The sequence below is a fragment of the Battus philenor genome, unplaced genomic scaffold (assembly GCF_028537555.1).
Source record: "Battus philenor isolate CCGP_79_NKW_IND1 unplaced genomic scaffold, ilBatPhil1.0.hap1 SCAF_9, whole genome shotgun sequence".
Lineage (NCBI taxonomy): Eukaryota > Metazoa > Arthropoda > Insecta > Lepidoptera > Papilionidae > Battus > Battus philenor.
The window spans coordinates 8186885-8209034 of NW_027181759.1; the positions used below are offsets into that span (position 1 = coordinate 8186885).

The 22150-nt window shown below is 31.6% G+C and overlaps 1 protein-coding gene across 1 annotated transcript in view; it reads right to left on the reverse strand.

Annotated features, from left to right (window-relative positions):
* Nucleotides 1-21413, reverse strand: part of LOC137932290 (uncharacterized) — a 98912-nt gene extending 77499 nt beyond the window's left edge. The window contains exon 1 of the mRNA XM_068775896.1: nucleotides 20791-21413. Coding sequence (XP_068631997.1) covers nucleotides 20791-21413 — 623 coding nt within the window. The remainder of the gene's footprint in view (nucleotides 1-20790) is intronic.
* Between the last annotated feature and the right edge of the window lie 737 nt (nucleotides 21414-22150).

A 22150-nucleotide genomic window follows, 5' to 3' on the forward strand; every position in this document is an offset into this window, starting at 1 on the left:
CATTTACGTAATGCTTTGCAATGGGTTGTTAAGATAATTAAGGCAAGCGTGAAATTAGAGAGGAAGGTGCGTACTTATTTAATTATTAACTGTTACAAGCGAATTTATTTGCTTAGAGAAGCAAATATATGCTATTTTTTACTGAAAATTATTAATATTATTAAAAATAATTAATTTTTTATGACAATTATTTCATTTACAGTGACCGTTTGTATACATCGTAAGGTACGATAATGATTATTAACTATGGTGAAAATATCTTTTCAGGTAAATGAAAATATAGTTGATATACATTCTACAACTCTACAGTAAAGTTAGAGATGTAGATAATTTACCGAAAAACTTAACCCTTTAAAAAAAAAAACTTTTAAAACTAATGAACACGCAATTAGCGTAATATTGTGCTATAAATTTTATTATTAAAATGGTAATTTTGGTTAACATTATATCTTTTAAACAATTTTAATGACTCGAGAAATTGTAAAAAATGTGCCTTTTTATTGTTACATTATTAAATATTTAATGTTAACAATAAATAACTTTTATCAACATCATTAACTGTTGTTATAAACAGTGGGCCATAATTAAGTCTACTTTAATTTTTTAAATAACTTCTTCCAAACAAACCTTCAAAAGCACAATGAGTACAACTTTATGACTCCTAACAGGACTAATTCTCACAAATCTGATGCCAGAATGGAGGTTGTACGAGAAATGTTTTCAAAAAAATCATACAAAAAAGGGATGACATTATCTAGCCACCACGAAGGACATTTTAAAAGCAGTCTTCTGTAACTTCCTGAAAACACTTGCTGAATTAAAGCGATTAGGTTGCGCGTTCGATTTCCGAGACACATCCTTATGTAACTTTGATCATTTACTATAAGTAAAGCCACTGCTTACAAACAAGTTTCCAGAAGGTTGTCAATAGCATCCTCTGCGTAAATACCATTCTGCGATTGCCAACCCGCTTGCCAAACATGGCATTTTTGATATAACCCCGATAGATGTCTTCGAGAGAGACTTATTCCTCGCAGTGGGTGACTATGGACTGAAATGATAATTCGATAATAAATCGGAGAGACGACAACAGCTTATACTTGCAGGCGTGTTTTTGAAAACTCTCGGTGTCATAGTTGTAAGAATGTTTTTGAAGCCAAGGAGGACATCTTAAAATTTTCCAAATTTAAATTAGATTTCTTCCGTTGTTTAATATATATTCGTCAAGGCAAAACACATTTGTTTTATTATTTTCAAAAGTAAACTTTATTATAGCCCACCTGTACATTTTTATAAATGTAAACTTCATTGATTTACTTTTTTAATTTTACGAATTTACAAAATTTAAATGAGGAATGACAGAACAAATCATGATAATTTCAATATTGGTAAACCAAAAGATTGGATTGAATTTCGACAGAATACTAAAAATTACGTCGCCCTTTAGGCTGTTGTGGTCCAAAACGTGCTCATTCCTGTAGTAAACAGCCTCGGAATTTAAAAGTTTGACGCAAATCGTTATATTTAAATGTATTAATAAACAAAATCGGAATGAAATGATACATTTCATGCGTTTGTAGTAGGCAATACTTTGTTAAAATATGATATTTTCGTTAAATCTCATAAGAATATGATATTTTCATTTTTAACTTACTAATAGATACACATTTTGACATAAATAAAGGTTCAATTACATTCATAATTTCACCGATTTTTTTTAATTGCACAAAGGCAAATTAGTTGTCGGTTTTTAAGGTTTTGTGAAAAGTTAGACACAATTGTAATTCTGTTACACGGTGCTCTATTGCGACACTCCTAAAATATTGTACGTTTCCATGATAAATGAATATAAATAAACATATCAATAAATATTTAAAAACCGTAATATTTATGTAAAATGAAATTGTAATTTTATTTTCAAAGTACTCTGCAAGTTCTTACGTTTAACTTTTATGTCGAATATTATGTGTAATCACACTTCAGTGGTGGGACCTCCACTACTGGACATAGGCATTCCCCGTAGATTTTTAATAAAACTGGTGACCTGCACCCAAGGTCCTCCTATGACCTTAACAGGGTGGTCTGTCCACCTTCGTCATCCACCTTGTGGACGTCCTACTCTGTAGCAGTCCAATCTCCTCCAGTACTTTAAGTACCAGCAGTGATTCTGTGCGGTATGTGCCCTCACTACAGCCACTTAGTATTAGTTAAAATATTTTTTATGCACAAGAACTGATTTACAAGTGCATTTGCGGACTAACCTTTTTTTATTCTTTTATGTATATTGTTTTTTTAATTATTAATGAAAGTATGGTTATATTAATGTATTTACGCATCAAGGCCAGCGGCATAAAGTTAGCGAAAGGAAGGACAACAATGTCGCTTCTTATAATTCCCACAATTTAAATTGAACGTTCATGTCGCTAAGCATATTCACGTTTTGTCTTATAGTTTTCCTTATATTCTATGTATGAAATAATTCGATAAATGTCTTAAACAGTGTTGCTATGGCGTATAATCAACTATTTACATATTTACAAGCCCGTGTTTTTCAAGACATCTAGATTTTTTGATTTCCTAAATTATTAACAAAAATAGGGTATCTATGTGACCAATTCAGAATTACTTTTATTCAAGTTCTTAAATTATCATTTAATTTTAGTTAGTCTTTGCCCTAACATTTCTAAATAAAAAAGATCAACGTGAACCTTTACTGGCAGGTAAGCCTCTCGAAAAATGAAAAAATGTATTAAAGATTTTTTCTACGCAATAAATCAAACACTTTTGTGGGCGACACAAAAGAATTTGATTTCGATAACTCCTTTGGCAGTATATATTTTATTAAATATTTGCGAATACTTTTGCTCATAAATGTGTGAAATTATTTAGAAAATGTCTTTAGTTTAGACAATTCTTTTAAATCAATAATATTTTTAACTAATTTTTTAGTAATATAACTCGAAAAACCAAACATAATTAAAATTTGTACGTCACCGAGAACATATTTATATACTTTTTGTTCACTTTAATTGAAAATCGTATGACAAACTTGTGGTATCAATAATTATAGCATTTTCTAGAATTTCCAACTCGACTAAACAAAATGTAGGTCAGAGCGTTGTACACGACGACATAAACTAATTAAACTTCCCAACGACTGCATCTCGGCTTCAATAGAGAATTTCCTGTTGAACTAATGCATTGTTAGACTGTTCGTCCGCAGTCGTAGCCAAGACCGTTTCTAAAGCAGGTAAAGTCGTCCCTTGTCAAACTGAAAGCAGGAGATAGGGTGTTTCGAATTCTTTATGTCAAGATGACATGCTCTATAAAATATAGCCGTTGTGTATGATGGTGGTACATTCAGGTACAATACTGTTCAAGAATTATAGGCATCATATTGAATATACGCAGAAGTTTTATGAAGTAACTTAAACAAAATTAATATTTTTTATTCAAAATGCCATTAAATAAATATACAACAAAAATCAAAATATAAGAAAAAAAAATATATAAGATTCGTATAACATAATAATGAAATTTTATTAAGTAAATTTATTATTATTATCACTATTATTGGTTTGTGTTGAGATATTTTGTAAACCGTAAATAAATTTAAGTATGTTTTACTAGATCGATATGTTCGTATTATGTATCGTCTCTTATTTATAATATGACAAAATTTAATATGTTTTAAGAATTTTAAGAGATTAAAACGTGAGAAACTTCGCCGAAGAATGTTAATAAATAAATTTCTACGTAAAATTCTTTCAAATAGATGTACAACAACATAAAAGTTTAATTCACTGTCTCTATTAAACACCATATTCTGACTCACTCGTTTGTTATCGCTTCAAAAACCAGTTTAAGTTAAAAAAAAAAATGATGCACAAAGCTGACCTGCGAACGCGCATAACAACAAATGGAGGAGACGTCGGTGTGTGTGCGTGATTCGATTGGGCCGCGATAGTTTGCCCCGGACGTCGACAGATCACTTATGTGTGCGACAAGCTTAGCGAGTCGTAACTTGTTCGCCGTGCTTGAATGAAGAGTGGCACAGGAGGTAAGCTACTTTCTATCACTTAGAGAAGCGCTGTTATTGTTATGCTGTTAATAAATTTGTTAGAGAAAACTGCTAATAATGCATATTGAATATTAATACTTTTTTAAAACATAATTGTTTAAAATAAAACTAATGTATAAAATCTTGTATTGGGTCATTAATAAAAAACGTCACAAGAAATTTAAATTTTTTTAAATCTCCTCTCGCGTTATTACACTACTTTACGCTTTCTACTACACCCCAAAATATAGTATCCACCTCCCGCGTGAAACTAATGTATAACCATACAAAACATTTTAAAATCTTAATAAAATACGAAATTTTAAAGAATTAATTATTACTTGAAATGTATCGTTACAATAATTAAATACAAATAAACAATTTCCTTTTGTTCAGATGTCAAAGGAAGATGGGTAAATATTCTGAGATATCGACATTGAAAATTAATGGTGGTCGACAAAATTTTAAAACCCTCAGTGCCTTACTTACTTACGGTACCTCTGGGAGCGTTACCAAGCAACAGCCGAGACCGTGTTAGAGCGAATTTTGAAAAGGACTCCTAAATATTAAGAAATAACAATGTTTTTTTTGGTTTTAATGTTAAAGTCTAAGGGGTACAATTAGCATGTTGTGAAAGTTACTAAAACCACCTCCATACTCATCTTCTATGATGATAAGGTGCTTTAGGATGTTCCGCCCGATAATTTTCCGTCGAGGGTTGTTCGTTGTTCGAGCTAGCCCAGAAACCTATATGCTATCGATGGTTCGAAACCACTTCAATCTCCCCGCTTTAAAACTCAATTGACTTTAGTAAATCAAAATTATTTATACGTATTTAATTAAGAATTAACTATTTGTAGTTTCCATTAGACACTTTCGATTCTTGGGTTTGCATTTTTTACGTAAGATTGTGCAGATACACAATGATATCGTCACGAATCATATGTAACGAGCAGCGGTAGTCCTGCGGATGAGGCATGAGACTTGCAATCAAAGTCACGGGTTCGATTCGCGGGATACATTTTTTTAAAATTGATACCTTGTCAATTAATTATATGAGATTACCATTGCCTATAAATAAGTTCCCAGAAGATGGGCAGCAGCTTACCATAATACTGTGATAGCCAATCTGTCAGCTAAGCGTGAAGATTATGGTATATCCCCTATGGAAAAAAATTTAAAACATTAATAACGTAAATTTAAGCATGTCAAATATATTTATTAAATCTTCTCCAACGCCAAAGAATACCTAATGACCAAAATAGACATTTTAAGTGAATAACGACAAAAGAGACAATTTATCTCCGACAACTTGACGTAACTTACAGATTTCAAAACACTTATCGGAATGGATAACTTCGTTGAACTAATTCATTTAGTAAAGGTCTTACAAAGGATGGGTATGTTTTTATCTGTCCTAAATACACTTTGTTTAAAACGTCGATGCTTGTATTAAGAATGGCTTGCCTCAATAGAGTGAACGATACTAAAAGGACTGTCCACGCCATTAGGCTCCATTGATGGGAAACTTTGTGAGATGAAAAATATATAAGGGGTTCTCTAACAAGGTAAAGCCGGTTTTGGGGTCGGTTTGATTCCATACAATATGCTTGAACTTTGTAAATTATTCACATTTAATTCATTTAAAAAAATAGAAGAGAGACAATTCATATTAACAAGTTGCTTCTAAATTACATCAATCACTCGGTATTAACAGTGACGTGAAAAGCTGAAAGCTCTAATATTAGATTAAGACCCAACTTCCAACAATTCAGAAAGATTTACACAAAGTTTATGTCATTCCCTAAAACTTCTGTATCTAATTAAATAACTAAACGCCTAAAATAGTAGCAATAACGCTGATTTTTAATCAATAAAATAAAAAACATTTTTAACACAATTTTATTTTTGAGATAATTTTGTTACTAAATATTAAAATAATCATTGAAACGTAACTCTCTGTTACATGTCTTCTTATTTTTATATAAGATGCTTATTTAAAACTAGATTATTGCATCAATTAATATATTTCGTTTTCTTGGTTTAGAAAACAATTATTTTAATTTATTACTTATTTTTATTATTATTATAAACTTCATGTCATAACAACTAGTTATAACACAATCAAAAGTGAATTACACACATGCGTTATATGCTACATTGATTGCTAGCGTAAATAACCTAAGATTTAAATTAGCATACCCCCAAACATTAAAAACAATATAAATTGTGGAGCTTTCTAAATGGTTTTCGTCCATGTTCTTCAATTTTAGTTGGACGAACATTTTAATTTAAAATATAAATATTTAGCGATTAGCTTCCACAGGAAGGGCAGGGGGTGTGACTTCAATTAAAACGGACTTGATAATTGAATTCTAAACTTGAATACACTCGACCTCGTTTGGTAGCCACAAAAGTTAATTAATTCCGAACATGCGCTCGGTGCACAAGCAGCAATGTAGGACCTTCCCCAAATCACGATGAGCGCATACTCACCAAATCGCGAGTATAGTTGATTCCTCCATTTAGTTACCAACATACTCTTTTATATTATCTGTAAATACTTAAATGACAAAAAGAAGCCTTTTAACTACTAATAACAATATCAAGATAAAACTAACATTACTTTTTATAACTTTATTTTTTTTTCATTATGACCCGTCTATGAAGACTTGAACGATCGGCGAACCATGGTGAATGCCGCCAAGCTAAGGTAATGCGTTCCAAATAAGCCACAGTTTCTTGAAAACCTTGCACCAACTACCTTTTTTTAAAAAATATGTTTACTACAGGTGTTACGGGAACCCGAAAGAGACAAAGACTGTTCTCTACGTATTTCTCCACGTTTGTAATCATCACGGTTGAACAGAATGTCTTCTCTAGATCACTGGCGAGGCACTAGGTTGGCTAGATTATAGCCAGTCCAAAATAAGCACAATGTCCCTTAGTTGGGATAATCAGACCGTTATTAAGTATATGTATATATACTTACCCTTTTAACTTGTAACACAATGACTGCTAATTTTTGTTACGCATAATGTGTTTTTTAATTTACTACCATTAATATCATTCTACCTTTAATCAAATAAGCGAATGAAAAGCAATTAACCAAAAAGAATTAATGTACCAACTACATAATAGAGGGAAATCGCGTCGAGATCCCTGGGAAAATCATAGATACGACTAATGTTCGCGCGCATTGTTAAAATCATAATCGTTAGGAAACAATAGTGGCAATTTGAAATCCCCGGGCACCGCATTCAGATAACTCGGGGTGGCAACCCCACGATTAATACGAACATAATTCACTGGACCCGTGAATCACAATGGCTCTCTACTACTGCGATATTGTTTGAATAGCAATAAAGGAAACCACGAAATATTGTATTTTGCACTCCCCCGCAGAGTTTATCGAATCAAATGTATATTCGCACAAAGTGCATGATGCAAATTGTTTGTTTTAATATATTATACGAATAACAAATAACCCGCATTACTAAATTAATTACCGGAAGAAACAAAGACAAAAGAAGAAAAAAACCTTGTTAACCAGTAAGGTTTTCACCTTACTGGTGAACAAGGTTTTTCTTTAATTTATTGTAACATTTTCATAATACAGTATACAATAAAAATAAATTAAAGATATACAAGATAGGTCTTTCAAAATTAACAAAGGTTAATCTGCCAATTTAGAAAATTCGAATATATCTTACCTGTCAATGTTATATTTTGTACAGTGCAACAAGTAGAGATGTATAAATCTACTTATCACTCATATTCATATTCATATATTGTATTTTAACTATGTAGTTTATGTATTACAACAGCATATAGTCATATTTTTACGTATTTTTATATATTATAAGTAATTTGTAATATGCATGTATATTCAATTTCAACACCATTTTCCAATCCACCAAGTCCATCAAACGGTTAACTAGAAGAAACCGGCCATTGTACTTCGATTTTTTTTTGGATGTATTCTGGTGATTTTTTTATGTTTTTTAATGCACAATAAAATGCCAAAAAGCAAATAAATTAAATTTTCTACTATTTTAAAGCATACTTAGGTGACGACAAAAGGCTAATCAATCCTACGCTGTCTATAGAACGTTCTTCAGGCACCGCAATTCCCGTATCTCAGAATGATTAACAATTCATTGCGACATCCCGGTATTGCAAAATAATTAAACAAAGAGCCGTACCACACTATGGTATCTATTATACGAAGATACGGCATTTCTATTGATTGTTAAGGCTTCATTTTCATTAATGTTATTTTGTTTTATTTGCTTATTGTTCAATACTTATTTTCTACCTTATAATAGTCGCATTCATTGTAACGTCCTTAAGAAAATCTCAGAGCACTATGCTCTTGATTAATGTTGTTTGTGTTTTAAGAATTTATTCTCATAAAATATATACTATGTTGGCTCGCGTCTCAATGAAGACATTGATGAATGTCGTGACCTCCTCCATAAAAGCTACCATTGGGAGGATTTTCTTAGGATATTGTTAAATTGTTGATTCCCGCTTTCTTCCACTCTTAGACTTTTATGGCCATATAGCTTCTCAAGGCTTCAGTAGCCGCTCCGTGCTTCAAATAGCGCCGAAGTTGTTGAATTACTTGATCGCCATCCGGTGATCTTTGTTGTTTTAACGCCAGATTTAGTTCCTCTCTGATATGGCAAGGGACTGCCATGGTGGAGCATTGTACTATTAGCCGCCTTTGACGATGTCCCAGAAACTTGTGGAGTTCATTGCTACGCAGTAAACTAGCTGCGGTTCCATCATCTGAATATGTTGCCTTCAAATCCTCATGTTCGACAAGATAGACCCGAACACCTTACGGGGTTTGCTTACATTACTATAAATTATATCACTTACTAAGTTACTATTTTTAAATTCACTCCTTTGAATGCTTAATACATAAACTTAATTTAAAAGCGTGCATACTATTTTTAATGTTTATGTAAAAAAATTACGATAGTACTGCTTTAATAAAATAACATTTTCTTATAATTGTTTGGACATCAATTAATTGAAGAATTATTTTATTTTGATTTGATTATTTTTATTTGATAGTTCTCTTGGGCTGTAACAAAAAAATTATAGATTTATAAATGCTTGACAATACGATGAGAGATATCCAAAAATACTTTTTGACAAGTTTTAAAATGTAAAATGTTTCACAACAACGTTTGCGCTCTTCACCTTGTGTCATACAATAATCTGATTAGATCAATAATTTCATTAGCATAAGTGCCCTTCAAATAGAAACAGAACACAGAAGATGTAACATAAATTATAATACACTTTTTAGTATTTGGTAACTTATATAAACGCCTACAACGATCGTATCTTTTTTGTCTGCCGATAAAAATAGTAAAGATTGTCTTTGCAGTCTATATGTAACCAATATAACACATGTATAAGGCACATACTCTAAGAAAACATCATAACTTCAGAAATTTATTTAGTATACAGTTTTCCTCAACCAAATATCGAAATACAATTTTGCATTAGCATGCTCTAATAACAAGATCTTTTTCAAACTTGTTTAATGCGTGCTTCATGTTTTTTTTATCATTTTAAATATTTTCGATTTTTCCTTCGAATTTAAAATAACACATACTGCGTATTTTCCAGAAAATTCTTTAGTGAATTATGATTATGATCATTAGTTGCATAGAAAGAATGCAAGCTGCAAACGATCGAGAAATTAAAGTAGAAAGATCAAAGAGGAATATCGAAATTGATTCATGAATGATTGGGAACGGAAAACGGTATTTTTAGTTCTTTTTTAAAATTGCCTTTTCGCTTCGTTGCAGTTCAATGACGTGTAATGATATCTTTAGAATGCAGTCAGTTATCGGTCAGTATCCATTGAAATATCTCACTAGCATTCATTTACGAAGTTGCTTGCCAATCCAACGATTAAAGCTTTAGAAAACGTTCGCTTTAAAATTCTCTTCCTGATAAAATTCTTTTCTTTAGTTGTAGTATCGTAAATATAACGTACTTAACACAATGAAATACAAAATAAATATTTGTTATAACAAAAAAATATCATTACAATCATATATGACTATAGCATAAAAAGTTATGACCAATTTAAGTACAATGTAATATAAGCTAAAATAATTAAATTATAAAACAGCGACAAATAATAACAATCTAATTGACAAGTAAATTTGTTGAAAACAGTGAGATAGATTAAAATGGAAACAGAAAAATATTCATTATACATCTGACGTGTTACTATATACTTAACAACTCGCCATTTTTTTTTTTTGAAAAAAAAATCACGTACTTTTTTTAAAACAAAAAGATCGTTAAAACACATGGTAATTATTAGTTTAAAAATATTTAAAATGTGATCGTGGAGTGTAAATAAGATTATCACAAGAATTCGACTTGTATTTTTTTATTATTAAGAAGAAATAATGAAGCGTACACAAAGACATGACATACATATTTCGTGTGCGTAATTAATACACGTTAAAGATATGAAGTTCCAGGAAAATGTTATTAAATTACGATGTTAAGTCCTTCGATCGCAAACAAATTAAAGAGGACTACATATTTTTTTATGTTTCAAAAACATGAATATAATTCTGGCGTATTTTAAGAGTTACAAATAATTTTGATAAACTCTTTATTTTATTTTAAACATATTTTCAAATTTTGAAGCAGCGACGCGGAAGCAGACTACAAAAGTCGTTGTTGCCCATGTAAAAAAAAACAATTGTTATTAGCTGCAGGGCTCCAAAATGTTCACATTATTATCAAATAATAATTAACAGTTGCGAAAAGTTCATAATTCTTTAAACCTATATGCACAACATTGTGTTTTCAATAGAGCTCAACAACAATTTAGTGATGTATACACAAAACTATTATTAACATGTAAATATAATAAAGACGTTTCCAATACGGTAAAAGTTAATAAGCTAAACAGGCGTATTAAAGTACATTATTAAAATATGCAAAATTGAGTGCAAAGAGCACGCGCTGTCGGTCAATTCAAGCGAGGTCACAAAATAAAATATCAACCAACCAGATTCTTTTGATATTGAGCAATATAGGCAAAAGTAGTTCTCACTAACCTTAAAGAAATATTACGTCTAAGGATATAAAAAAGAATTCGTTAAATAGATTTTGTTTTGTTATAATTTGTGTCAATATTTTGATTTAATGTATTTATCCAGTAGTGGTAGCCCAGCGGTAGAGGACTGAGATTTGCGATCGTTCGTCGCGTGTTCAATTCCCGGAGCAATATCTTATATCATTTCCACTTTAAGCATTAAATATACATATCATTGCCAGTGCTAACAAATAAGTTTCCAGAGGATAGGCAACAGCGTCCTCTGCGGATCATAATACCACACTGTGATCGCAAAGCCGCTTGCCAAGCATGGCTATTAGATTTTTTCCTCCGTAGATATATTTGGGAGAGGTCTATGGTAGTAGGCAACTGTGGGCTGAAACGTGGACTACGACGACTTTGATTTATAACAGTTGAAACCAACAGTTACGTAGATAATTTGTTTATGCACAGAGTTCAAGTTATAATGACATCGTGCGATTTCGCCAGTTGCGTGTTCAAAATAATGATCACTTGCATAATGACTTGAGGATAAAGACAAAATATGTGTTATTATCTTGAAAACTTTCATCTGCGTTTGATGATATCTTTCGTTGGATTTAGCAAAAGACGAGAATAAAATTACTCAATCGTAATCGACACATTCAATAATTAATAACAACAGGACAATTTTAACAATTGTACATATGTTTTAGATTGACAATTGAAGCCAGGATTTCCAATTGCCTCTTCTAACGTTCTACACTTAACCAGTTCTTTATTACTCATACAATGGTGCCAATTATAATTCATACCGCACGCCCACAAGGTTATAGCGGACCTTATTTTGTTAACTAAAAAGGAAAGTGTTCAGAACGCTATTATGCAATTCCTATTTGTTGACTGAATACCATCAAAAGTTACATACTTTTTGTACGTGCTTTAGACCATAATTGCGTAGCATTGCAATTATATAATTTGTATCATGGTTTTTTATCTGTGATATCGTTTTTTCTTTTTCTTTAAACCAGTTCCGTTTTTTTTTCTCTGTAGTAATATTACTGCATTAAATTATTTTTATATTGTAGGTTCTTTTGCAGGCTTATTATTTTTGCAGATACAAATTAAATGTAATATAAAGTATAACTTATAATGGGTAATAAACAAACGAAATATGATTTGTTATAATATATAAATAATATTTCATATCAACAAATATTTGTCACAGTGAACTTTGTTTTTATTTACTATAAGGTGGGTTGTTCCTATTAGGATTACGAATTATTTAAAAATGCCTTAAATTTTAAATTTGTATTTATTATTTATCACATATTACAAGGTATTACCAGTACTATATATAATGTACTATATTATACATAAATGTTATATTAGCATTTTACGAGTATATGAGAGCTTCAGTTTTAAAAATAATGATCTCTTAAGAGTTATTCATCGATCTGTAGCGTTCAAACGTAGTTCGAAAACCATGTTCTTAATTTCTGAATTCTGCATAGAGATTTAAAATTTAGTAGCAACAACCACTAGTCTGTATACAATATGACTTTCTATTAATACGATCCTTCGCATAATGTGAATTAATTCCATAAAAATGGTCGCGTTATTTTAGAAAACAGATTAGAGAGGCCAAAAGAACTACAGTTATACGAAACAAACATAAATATCTATCTCTTTAATGGATACATTCATTACAATTCAACGGTAACGTTGTTAACGATTTCACTTGAAACTAGGTTACTTATTAGATCATTAAGAGTCATTTGTTATTGTAAAATAACATTGCAATACAAGACTAAAGTGAAATATAAGAAAACCATAGAAGATGAAAAGGCTTATTATTATTCATATATCTAAAGACGGCTTTAGCAAACACAACAAAATATTATTTGCTAAATAATACCCAATATGTATTTTTTACCAAATTAATTGCTCTTGGCGCAACATGATTAAAATAAACCGTATCTCGCATATAAACGTTCATAATATTCTTTGTTTGACATTTACAATATTTAATAGTTTTATCATTCGATTTCAATTCGGTTTGAAATATTTTTTAAACATTGTTGTTTCCGTATTTGTATTCAGCATATGTTTCATTTATATTTAATACCTAAATATACATAGATATCGATTAATTAAATATGCTAATTTCAAAAAATAAATGTTTCCCTTGTTGGTAATGAATTCGTAAAGAAATATTTTTGCAAGTCATTTATAATGACTTGAATTATTGTTTACGACGCGAAATGACAACACATGCCATGTACATCGACTACGTTTCAACATTACACTTTCACCGTATGTTTCACTAAACATTTCGAGTGCAACTATGTCATAGTGGCAACAAACGAATAATTTTTGATACAAGACATATATGCTATAAAATATATTATTATGAAATATTTAATTTATATAATTTTAGATTTGTTCTTCGTTTCTTTTTAACGCAGAATACATGATGAACTTATTAATATTACTGTGCCATTAGGAATATTTGGTATATTAACACCAAATATCTTTACATATTTTAGATTGAAATTTGCTTTGTTTTTAAACATTTATTTTTTAAATATTTATTAATACTGTTATCTAAACATTATTTAAAACCAGATTGACAAAATCACAGAGCGCTTGCAACGCTACAAAAATTTACTGTTATTTAAATTATATTACACAATCCCTTGTTCACTCTTTATTAATTGGCCTCTCAATAACTGTGTAAGATTCATTTTAATTTTTTGTAAATTCGACTTTATTTCTTGACATCTTTGTCAATTGCAATTGCGTACTATCCAGCAAAATAATAATTTACGGTTCTGCTTCTCCTTTCTCTACTTTAAAAGATTCTGTTATATGTGGTATCTAATATTCGTGTTAAGAGCACTAGCTTGTAATAATGGCTCTATGTTTGTTTCTGTGCGTCATACCATGTGTAGTTAATTTACGCTGCAAAAAAAATAGAATTTTCTGTTGTCTCTTTTACAAAAACCAAACTATATTTCAACGGAAGCTTTATCTATGGCACTATCTAATAACAAAAGTCAAAGTCTATAAGGTTTTGATTAGGTAACACTTGCTCTTCTTTTCATAATGTAGTTATTAATTTTATAATAATATACATTTATATACTATGTATTTAGGCTCTGAATATGTTTAAATAATATAACGTTACTAATTTTGCTGTTAAGAAGGAAAAAACTATTTCGTATCCTTATTTATATCGTTTCAAAGTTAATTAGCTAAGTTTGTTTTTATACTTAGACTTTATTGTTATATTTTCCTAATCTAATTAATTAGTACACCAGCAAAAATAACACAGTAATAGATTTTGTGGAAATATAAACATAAATAATAACATTCTTTGCTTAATTGTATATTTCTTGAATAAATTTAAATCTTTTAACAGGAATATTTTATGTGATTGACAAAACAATTGCATAGCGATTAATCATTTTTAAACACCAAGTACTCGATCTTATTCAGTGCATTGTTTTAACTAGTTAGTTTAATATGTTGGTTTAACAATGCAATTATGTAATTTACTTTTTAAATAGCAATACAAAGCTGTTGCGATTGTCTTCTAGTACAATACGAGACTATAATTCATAATTGCGTAATAGACATTTGCTACTGGTCGGCAATACATATACATATACTTATAATGATTTAACTTTCAATGTTACAATATTGACATTTAAAAAAATATCAAAATTTTTTGAGCGTACTATTTTTTGACAGACAAATTTAAATATCAAACTTATAATTATTTTCACTAACTGATTTTCCAAAATGTGTATGTACTATTATATACATAATTGATATTACAATATGAAGAAATCAAGCTTTATTTTTCAACCAGACTGACATGTCTCCATGTCTCTAGGACATGGTGACGTAAAATATTATATATCAATACTTAAATATGGGTTAAACGTGTTATTACTAAGTAGTCGGATATTTTACCTCATGACTCTTTAATTTAAGAATACTAATTTAATACATAAGGGACTAATTATTTACAAAAATCGTATAAGAAACTCAAACTCCAGAAACTCAAGTAAGTAATTAACAGTTTTTACGATAAACAACTACAAAAAGGTATTAATATGTAGGTTAAGGTTTATTGAAGATATCATTACAAAGGAAAACGATAATTATATCACTATTCAACCTTTTCGAGCAAATGTGCTAACGCTTCTTTTCGGAACCTGCATAGCGATGTACCAAAATTATCGAAACTTAGAGATAACATTATTGCATACTATGCCATTGTCAAATATGGGGGAATAAAATTCTGTATTGGTACGTACTATTATATAAATATACTATAAAAATATTTTTCTTGATAATAGTGTTTGTGACTTAGTCAATCGTACATCGAAGTAGATTTTGCCGTAAGAACAGACAGACAATGCTCTCGCAAATTGGATTGCAGTTGCCTCGAGGATCGGCCGAAGTCGGTTCGTAATTGGTTGTTCAACTCGCTCGAGTCACGAGTTGAGACCGCAATCTTGAGTCGACGCCAGACAATCCAAAACAATACGAAAGGCTATAAATATGATTACGACCATTTTGGTGCGATTCCTTTTGCTCCTTTTGCTAGAAAATATTTCAACTTGAATCAATTTCATGCCAGTAATTAATAAAAACCTAATTCAAAGCAGGAGATGAAACGTAAATGTGATCGTTTAAAATAAGCAATACAAATGTACTCGTATTTATTTTAATCTACGCAATGAGTTTAGATTCATCGTAATGAAAACAAACAACAACCATTCATTTTTGGTTATTTGTACGTACATTTTTCTTTCCAGATTTGAAGATCGCTCGCCATTAGGACGTTGGCAATACGCCAACAGCCCGAGGTGCGAGTATATTTGTAAGCTTTACATTCAAGGAAGTGTTGAATCTCGGAATAGAACTTCCACATAAAGAATTGCCTTCATAAGTAGCAATCGTAACTTCCACTTTAAATCTGTTACGTATTATTATACAACGTTGTCTTCGTATCATTTAAACATTTCCAGATTATAGTATAGCACATATCAAATGAAATCGCCTATTACTACTTACCGGTTATAAGAGTAAAAGATTTAAAGGGAATATATAGCTCATCAGTCAGCCAAAAAAAGCCTTTACACGTATTTCCAGTCAATTATAAAGATATCTTTCTAAAATATATTACATTAATTATTTTTTTATTGAAAGACGAGAGGCCAATAACTTCTGGCAAAATAATCAGATGTTAAACAATAATTAATTTTTATATTTAGTAATGTGGTTATACAAAACGCTTGTTCTTATTTTATTATCGTTAAGTTATTAATTGTTTCTGAGATCATATATATTTTAGATAGGTTGTACTATACATTTATTGGCAGCAAATGAGCCATACATTCGAATCTTTAAAGCTTATAATCAATCACTTGTAAACGTAAAGCTAAATCGAATGATGAAGAAGGTTTGAAGGAAGTCATTGTTTACTGGCGGAGGTCCACCAATTTGCATTAGCGAAATTCTATGGCTGCGAATCAATGTAAGAGTAGACCTATGAAATTAGCCTTGAATTAAATAAAGCTGTAACAGCACTACAACGGCTCAGTGCAAACGCCACTGAAACCATACATGCGCATCTGTCTAGTAACGACTCCCATCTGGTCTGTGTATCGTCAAACATTAATGACGTTATTTAATAAAGATTTACGATATTACCAACAGAGATTTAATTTCACAAACCTTAATACATTTTTATTTCTCTAAGTTTAGTATTATTTATTTAATTTACTTTGAAGGTCAACAAATAGAAATAACAAATATAAGGATAACTCAGTGAACAAAATACTACTATTATTATAATTCCAAAACGTTTCTGAAAAAAGTCTTTGTCTATAACATAGCACTATTTCCAAAGCTCCACATTTAACATCCTCAATAATTTTGTATAGATTTGTCTGTCATTCGTTACCAGTAGATACAGGTGAACCAAAAGTATTTAGACGTAACTAAAATATTCTCAAGAAATAGTAGTGAACTAAATAGTACATGAGTAAATATTACGTATGTATGCAGTGTTCAATAAGTCAACATCAATACCAGAGAAATAATTAATAAAATATTTATGACTTGATGCAACCCGTGATATTCTTTCTAGTCCTATAACTACAATAAACCTATAGTGTTTTTTCATTTTTATATTACCCGTGACTGACTCAAATAAATGACATACAAAAATTCATACTGCAATGGCTTGATCTAAAAAATGTATTTCTGTTAGAATTTTTATATCTATACTTTGAACTTATTGTAATAAAAAAATTAAAATGTTCCTGTTTCCTATAGTGAGACTTTGGAAAGTATATTCAAAAATCGAAACACGGTGACAAAAACACCTGACGGAAACCGGCCTAAAAGTGTTATAGCATGCGTTCGCCCGATACCGGCACAGCAATGTTAATGAAGTTAACAATCTAGACGTATGAAAGGCACAGAGATCGGCCCACATATCTACAAATGTTGTCACAACGCGCTCGTCGACCTACACGGACCTCGCTGTTATGTAGGACGTGTGCGTACAGGGTGTTTCTCCGAAATTTCTCGATTGTTTCCGTTGTCTTTTTACCGAACGTTTTTGCATATTGCGATGAATATATACAGTTTATTACTACTTCCTTTATATTACTAAAAGTGATGATCGGATAAACTGAACTTTATTGTATGTTCTGACTCGGTAATAATCGTTATAATATTATGTAGTACTGAAAACCAAAACAGCATAGGTTTGAATGAAATACCACATTACTACATGATTTTCAAAATTAAATAACAGGGGTAGTAATAATTAATAAACGGTATATATGACGAAATCAAACGTTAGCTGATATGGTTTTAAATAATATAGTTAAATTACATTCACATTACATTTGTAAAGACGAAGATTAAAAATTAAATATTATAGAATAATGTGACCCCGACGTTACACGGTCATATTTTTGTTCGTTCAATAAAACCTAATTACATAACAGATAAATGTTAGATCAATAACTATTTATTATTGTGTTTCCACTGACAGCTAAGTATGGGTTTTTCATACAACATTGAATGTTTTCTTTGCATCATATCCAGTCGCTAAATATACCATGTCTCTGGATAACTATAATTATAGAAGTAACGTATTTATATTTCAACTACTTTCTAAACTGCTATTGATTCCAAAAAAATAACGCTAAAAGATGTCTATATTTTTATCGGTGGATAACTCTGGTTACAGTGTTCATGTACTTGTAACTCTAATACTTAAATTATTGATAATTACTATTACAAAACGCATAATTTAATTCTTGGCACCGTAACATACTTACTTTTGATTCGACGTATATATTTCGAAAATATAAAATAAAATTAGAACCTCTTTTTTTTTGTGCATATGTATACACTATAACTACAAACTCCGTAGCACGTATCCGAATTGTCATGCAATAAATTTAAAAAATGAATGCTCTTACTCCGCCAACACCAAGTCACATGGCGACTACGATAGCGGGGCATCATAACTATCCGGAGCATTAGTTTAATTTAATAAATTAAGTTAAAAATGTTTTTTTTTTTATATACGTTAATTCTCCTATCACAGTGTAATGGATTGTTATACACCACGTAAGTCCACTGGGAGTTGCATATACTGATTTGTTTTATAATCTAAAAGAAAATGCTCGCCTGTCAGGAAACTAACCTGTGAGTTCGATCCTAAGCCACACAGTAACCTAATAGATAACCAGTGGTAATAAACAGATATTTATATTTAAAAATGTGAATAATATTCAAACTTTGCTTAAGCACCTAAGTTTTCGATACAAATAATTAAAATTGGAGTGTGTATTTGTAATATTAAATAAATGCTTTTTACTACATGTATATATATTCATACATACATACGGTAAACATACGAATATTAGATATTTTTAATTTTTATCTTTCTGTCTGTTTATTTCGGCTATTTTCTGAAATGACTGAAACGATATTGACGGGACATGTATTGGTACATAGCTGATGTAATAATGTGTAACTTAACTGCTTTTATTTTAGAGAAGTTTTATAATATAATAACAATCTTAAAAATAAGGGCCTACCATGCAAAGCGAGTGGTGGACTGCTAGTCTATATAATATAATAATGTATAAGAATTTCAATTATTTTACATTTAATCATACACATTACATATTATTAACAAAATTTGTTCTTAATTTGAAATGCACTGATGACGTATTGTCTTATATTTTTAGACGTCAATAGAATCCGATAATAATTTTTAATTTGAACGCTATAAAATATCCTTTAAATGTTTATTTATTGATGTCATTAACGACTTAGACCATTCATAATGCCAAAAAAGCTCAATTTAATAAAAGATAGACTCAATTTGAGTTCTTCTGTAACGGCATTCTTCTACTTAAAGTAATTAGGCGCAATGCGCCCTGATTTGAGATAAATCCCCAAAAAATCTGGACGGTTTTCTTTTGATTATTTATCGTAAAACAATTTTAAAATATCTTTTGGTACACTCATACTATTATCCACTGGGACAATATTGTGTCAATAATAAAAAACACAAAACTTTTAAAATTACATTTCGCTTATTATTGCTTTAATGTTAGAAGTCAAAACATGTATGTTATATTACAAAAGATAGCGTTACTTGTTGTTTGCGTATATAGGTGCATAAGTCAAGTCGTTAGCTTGCTTCAACTACAACTTTCCACCATGTGGTTGAAGACCAAACCTGTTTAGACAACACCTTCGGGAGTCATATTACAAACACAGTGATTAAAAGTTGTTCAACTGGCTATTGAAACTTCATTTCGTTAAGTTTTTCCACTTTTATTTAACTTTTGTGTAACAACTAGGTTGAAGGATTCTGTTACGGAACATTTTAAATTGGCATACGGATTCCAACGACCTTGACTTTATCAGACCGTATGCAACAAGGTCATTCTTTTTTGTTTTGTATATAAACTGCGACGGGAAAGGTGGATTTAATAATGTTAATAAATTACTTCTTAAAGATCCTTTTTTTAAATGTTTATTATACTTTAAATATTCACAAGTAAGTTCCTTTTGAACTAATATAAAAAGGTTAATTACAGACGGCTAAGAGCATTTTAAATCATGTTACACAACAACCATTGTAAGTAGATCGTTCACGAAGACTCCAATATCAAATTAACCCTTTCACTTTGCGGTAATGTTATTTACAGGAATAATATCGTGTACAGGTCTAATAAAAGAGTTCAACGAAATACGCTGTGAAATCATACAAAGATTTAAATCTTCACGCATCGACTATATCTCTTCATTATGTGCTATTCATAAGCCACATGTATTGTACACTACCTGTATGTGTAAAAACAACTACCTTCTTATGTATAGCGATGAAGTCGCCTTTCTCTTTAAATCCGCGTGTATTAACATGATTGACTAAACCAACACCTAAATCCGGTGAAATTGTAGTATGTGACCGGAGCCGGGGCTCCTCAAGGAGTTTAGTTTTGAGACCTTAAAAGAGGTTTTAGGCAGTAATGACAACCAGGTCAAAATAAATTTACGAACAATTACTATTCGTTTCTCTCACCTGAGAGGGATGGGTTGAAAAGGGAAGCGGTGAGCTGGTGGGTGAGTGGGCGGCACTGGCACCGCGACGGGCACGGGCACGGGGACCGGGTGCAACGGCGGTGGGAGCGTGCTGTACGGCGGCGGCGGCACGCTCTCGCGGTCGGGAACGCGAGGCGCCCGCGCACGCCGCGGCCGCCGTCTCCGCGCAGGCTCCTCCGTCTGGCACTCGGCACTCGCGACGCTCCTCTCCCGTTCCGTCTGCACGGCACTGTTGCGACCGGGAGGCGCATCCACATGCACTATGTTCACGTTCACACTCGACACGTTCTCTCGGCTCGGCTCGCCCGGCACACGAACCGAGACCGAGTCCGATTTGCGAAGCGGCGCTGGCGCCGGCACGGGCAGCCGCATCTCGTGAGTGAAGGCGCGGTACGTTGCATACGACGCGCGCGCATGACGACCGCCGTTAGGCGACTGGAGCGCAGCCCCCCTCGCGACCAGCGCTCCATCGGTACAAGAGCGCGGGAGGGGCGGCGAGCGGCACTCGTACGGCTGCCACAGCAAGGAGGACAGCGCCTCGGCGGCCGACAGCGGCGGCACATTCACTGTGCCCGCTCCCGCGCCCACGCTCGCTCCGCTCATGCCGCCATCGCGCGCCGCCGACGTCCCAGCGACATCGCCCGCCACCGGCTCTCACTCACGCCTGTAACCAATATGGCACTTATTATATCAATAACATTTTTATTTCTTAAGTTATATATAAAGTCATATGTTCCTTGCGTATATACATACAAAATACAAGTATAGTAAAAGTTTCGATAACTAATAGACGAACTAAAAAAATCAAAAATAATATAATCCTCTATTAAATGGACTTTTGGTTTTTGTTATATCTTATTAAAAAATTAATAATAATTAAACTAAACGCCTCATCATTTTGCCAATCACCATAGATTTTTATTAAGCTTATATTTTTTGAGGGAGAAAGTTTAAATGTAAATGGTGTTTAAATTTTATGACAAAGTTCGAATAGTTTTTCGTTAAGCATCGCCTGTTTTTGAGATGATCGTAAAATTCTTGTTAATATTTGTTAATAGTTGTTAAAGTCAATTTGGTCGCATCCAACTGGTACTATTCCAAATCTATGGTGAAGGCTTACTGCCAGGTGTAGACGTTTTAGGACTGAAATAACAATTATGATTATAATTTAATAAGTATCCACATTTCTTTAACGAGTATTATGATATGCTATGATCATACATCTTATTTTAATTGACTATATAATATCAAACAATTTATTCATGAATTTTTAAGTTGTATGATACTTGCATATAATACTATATATACATAGTAATCAAAAGACAGAAATCTGAAAAGTT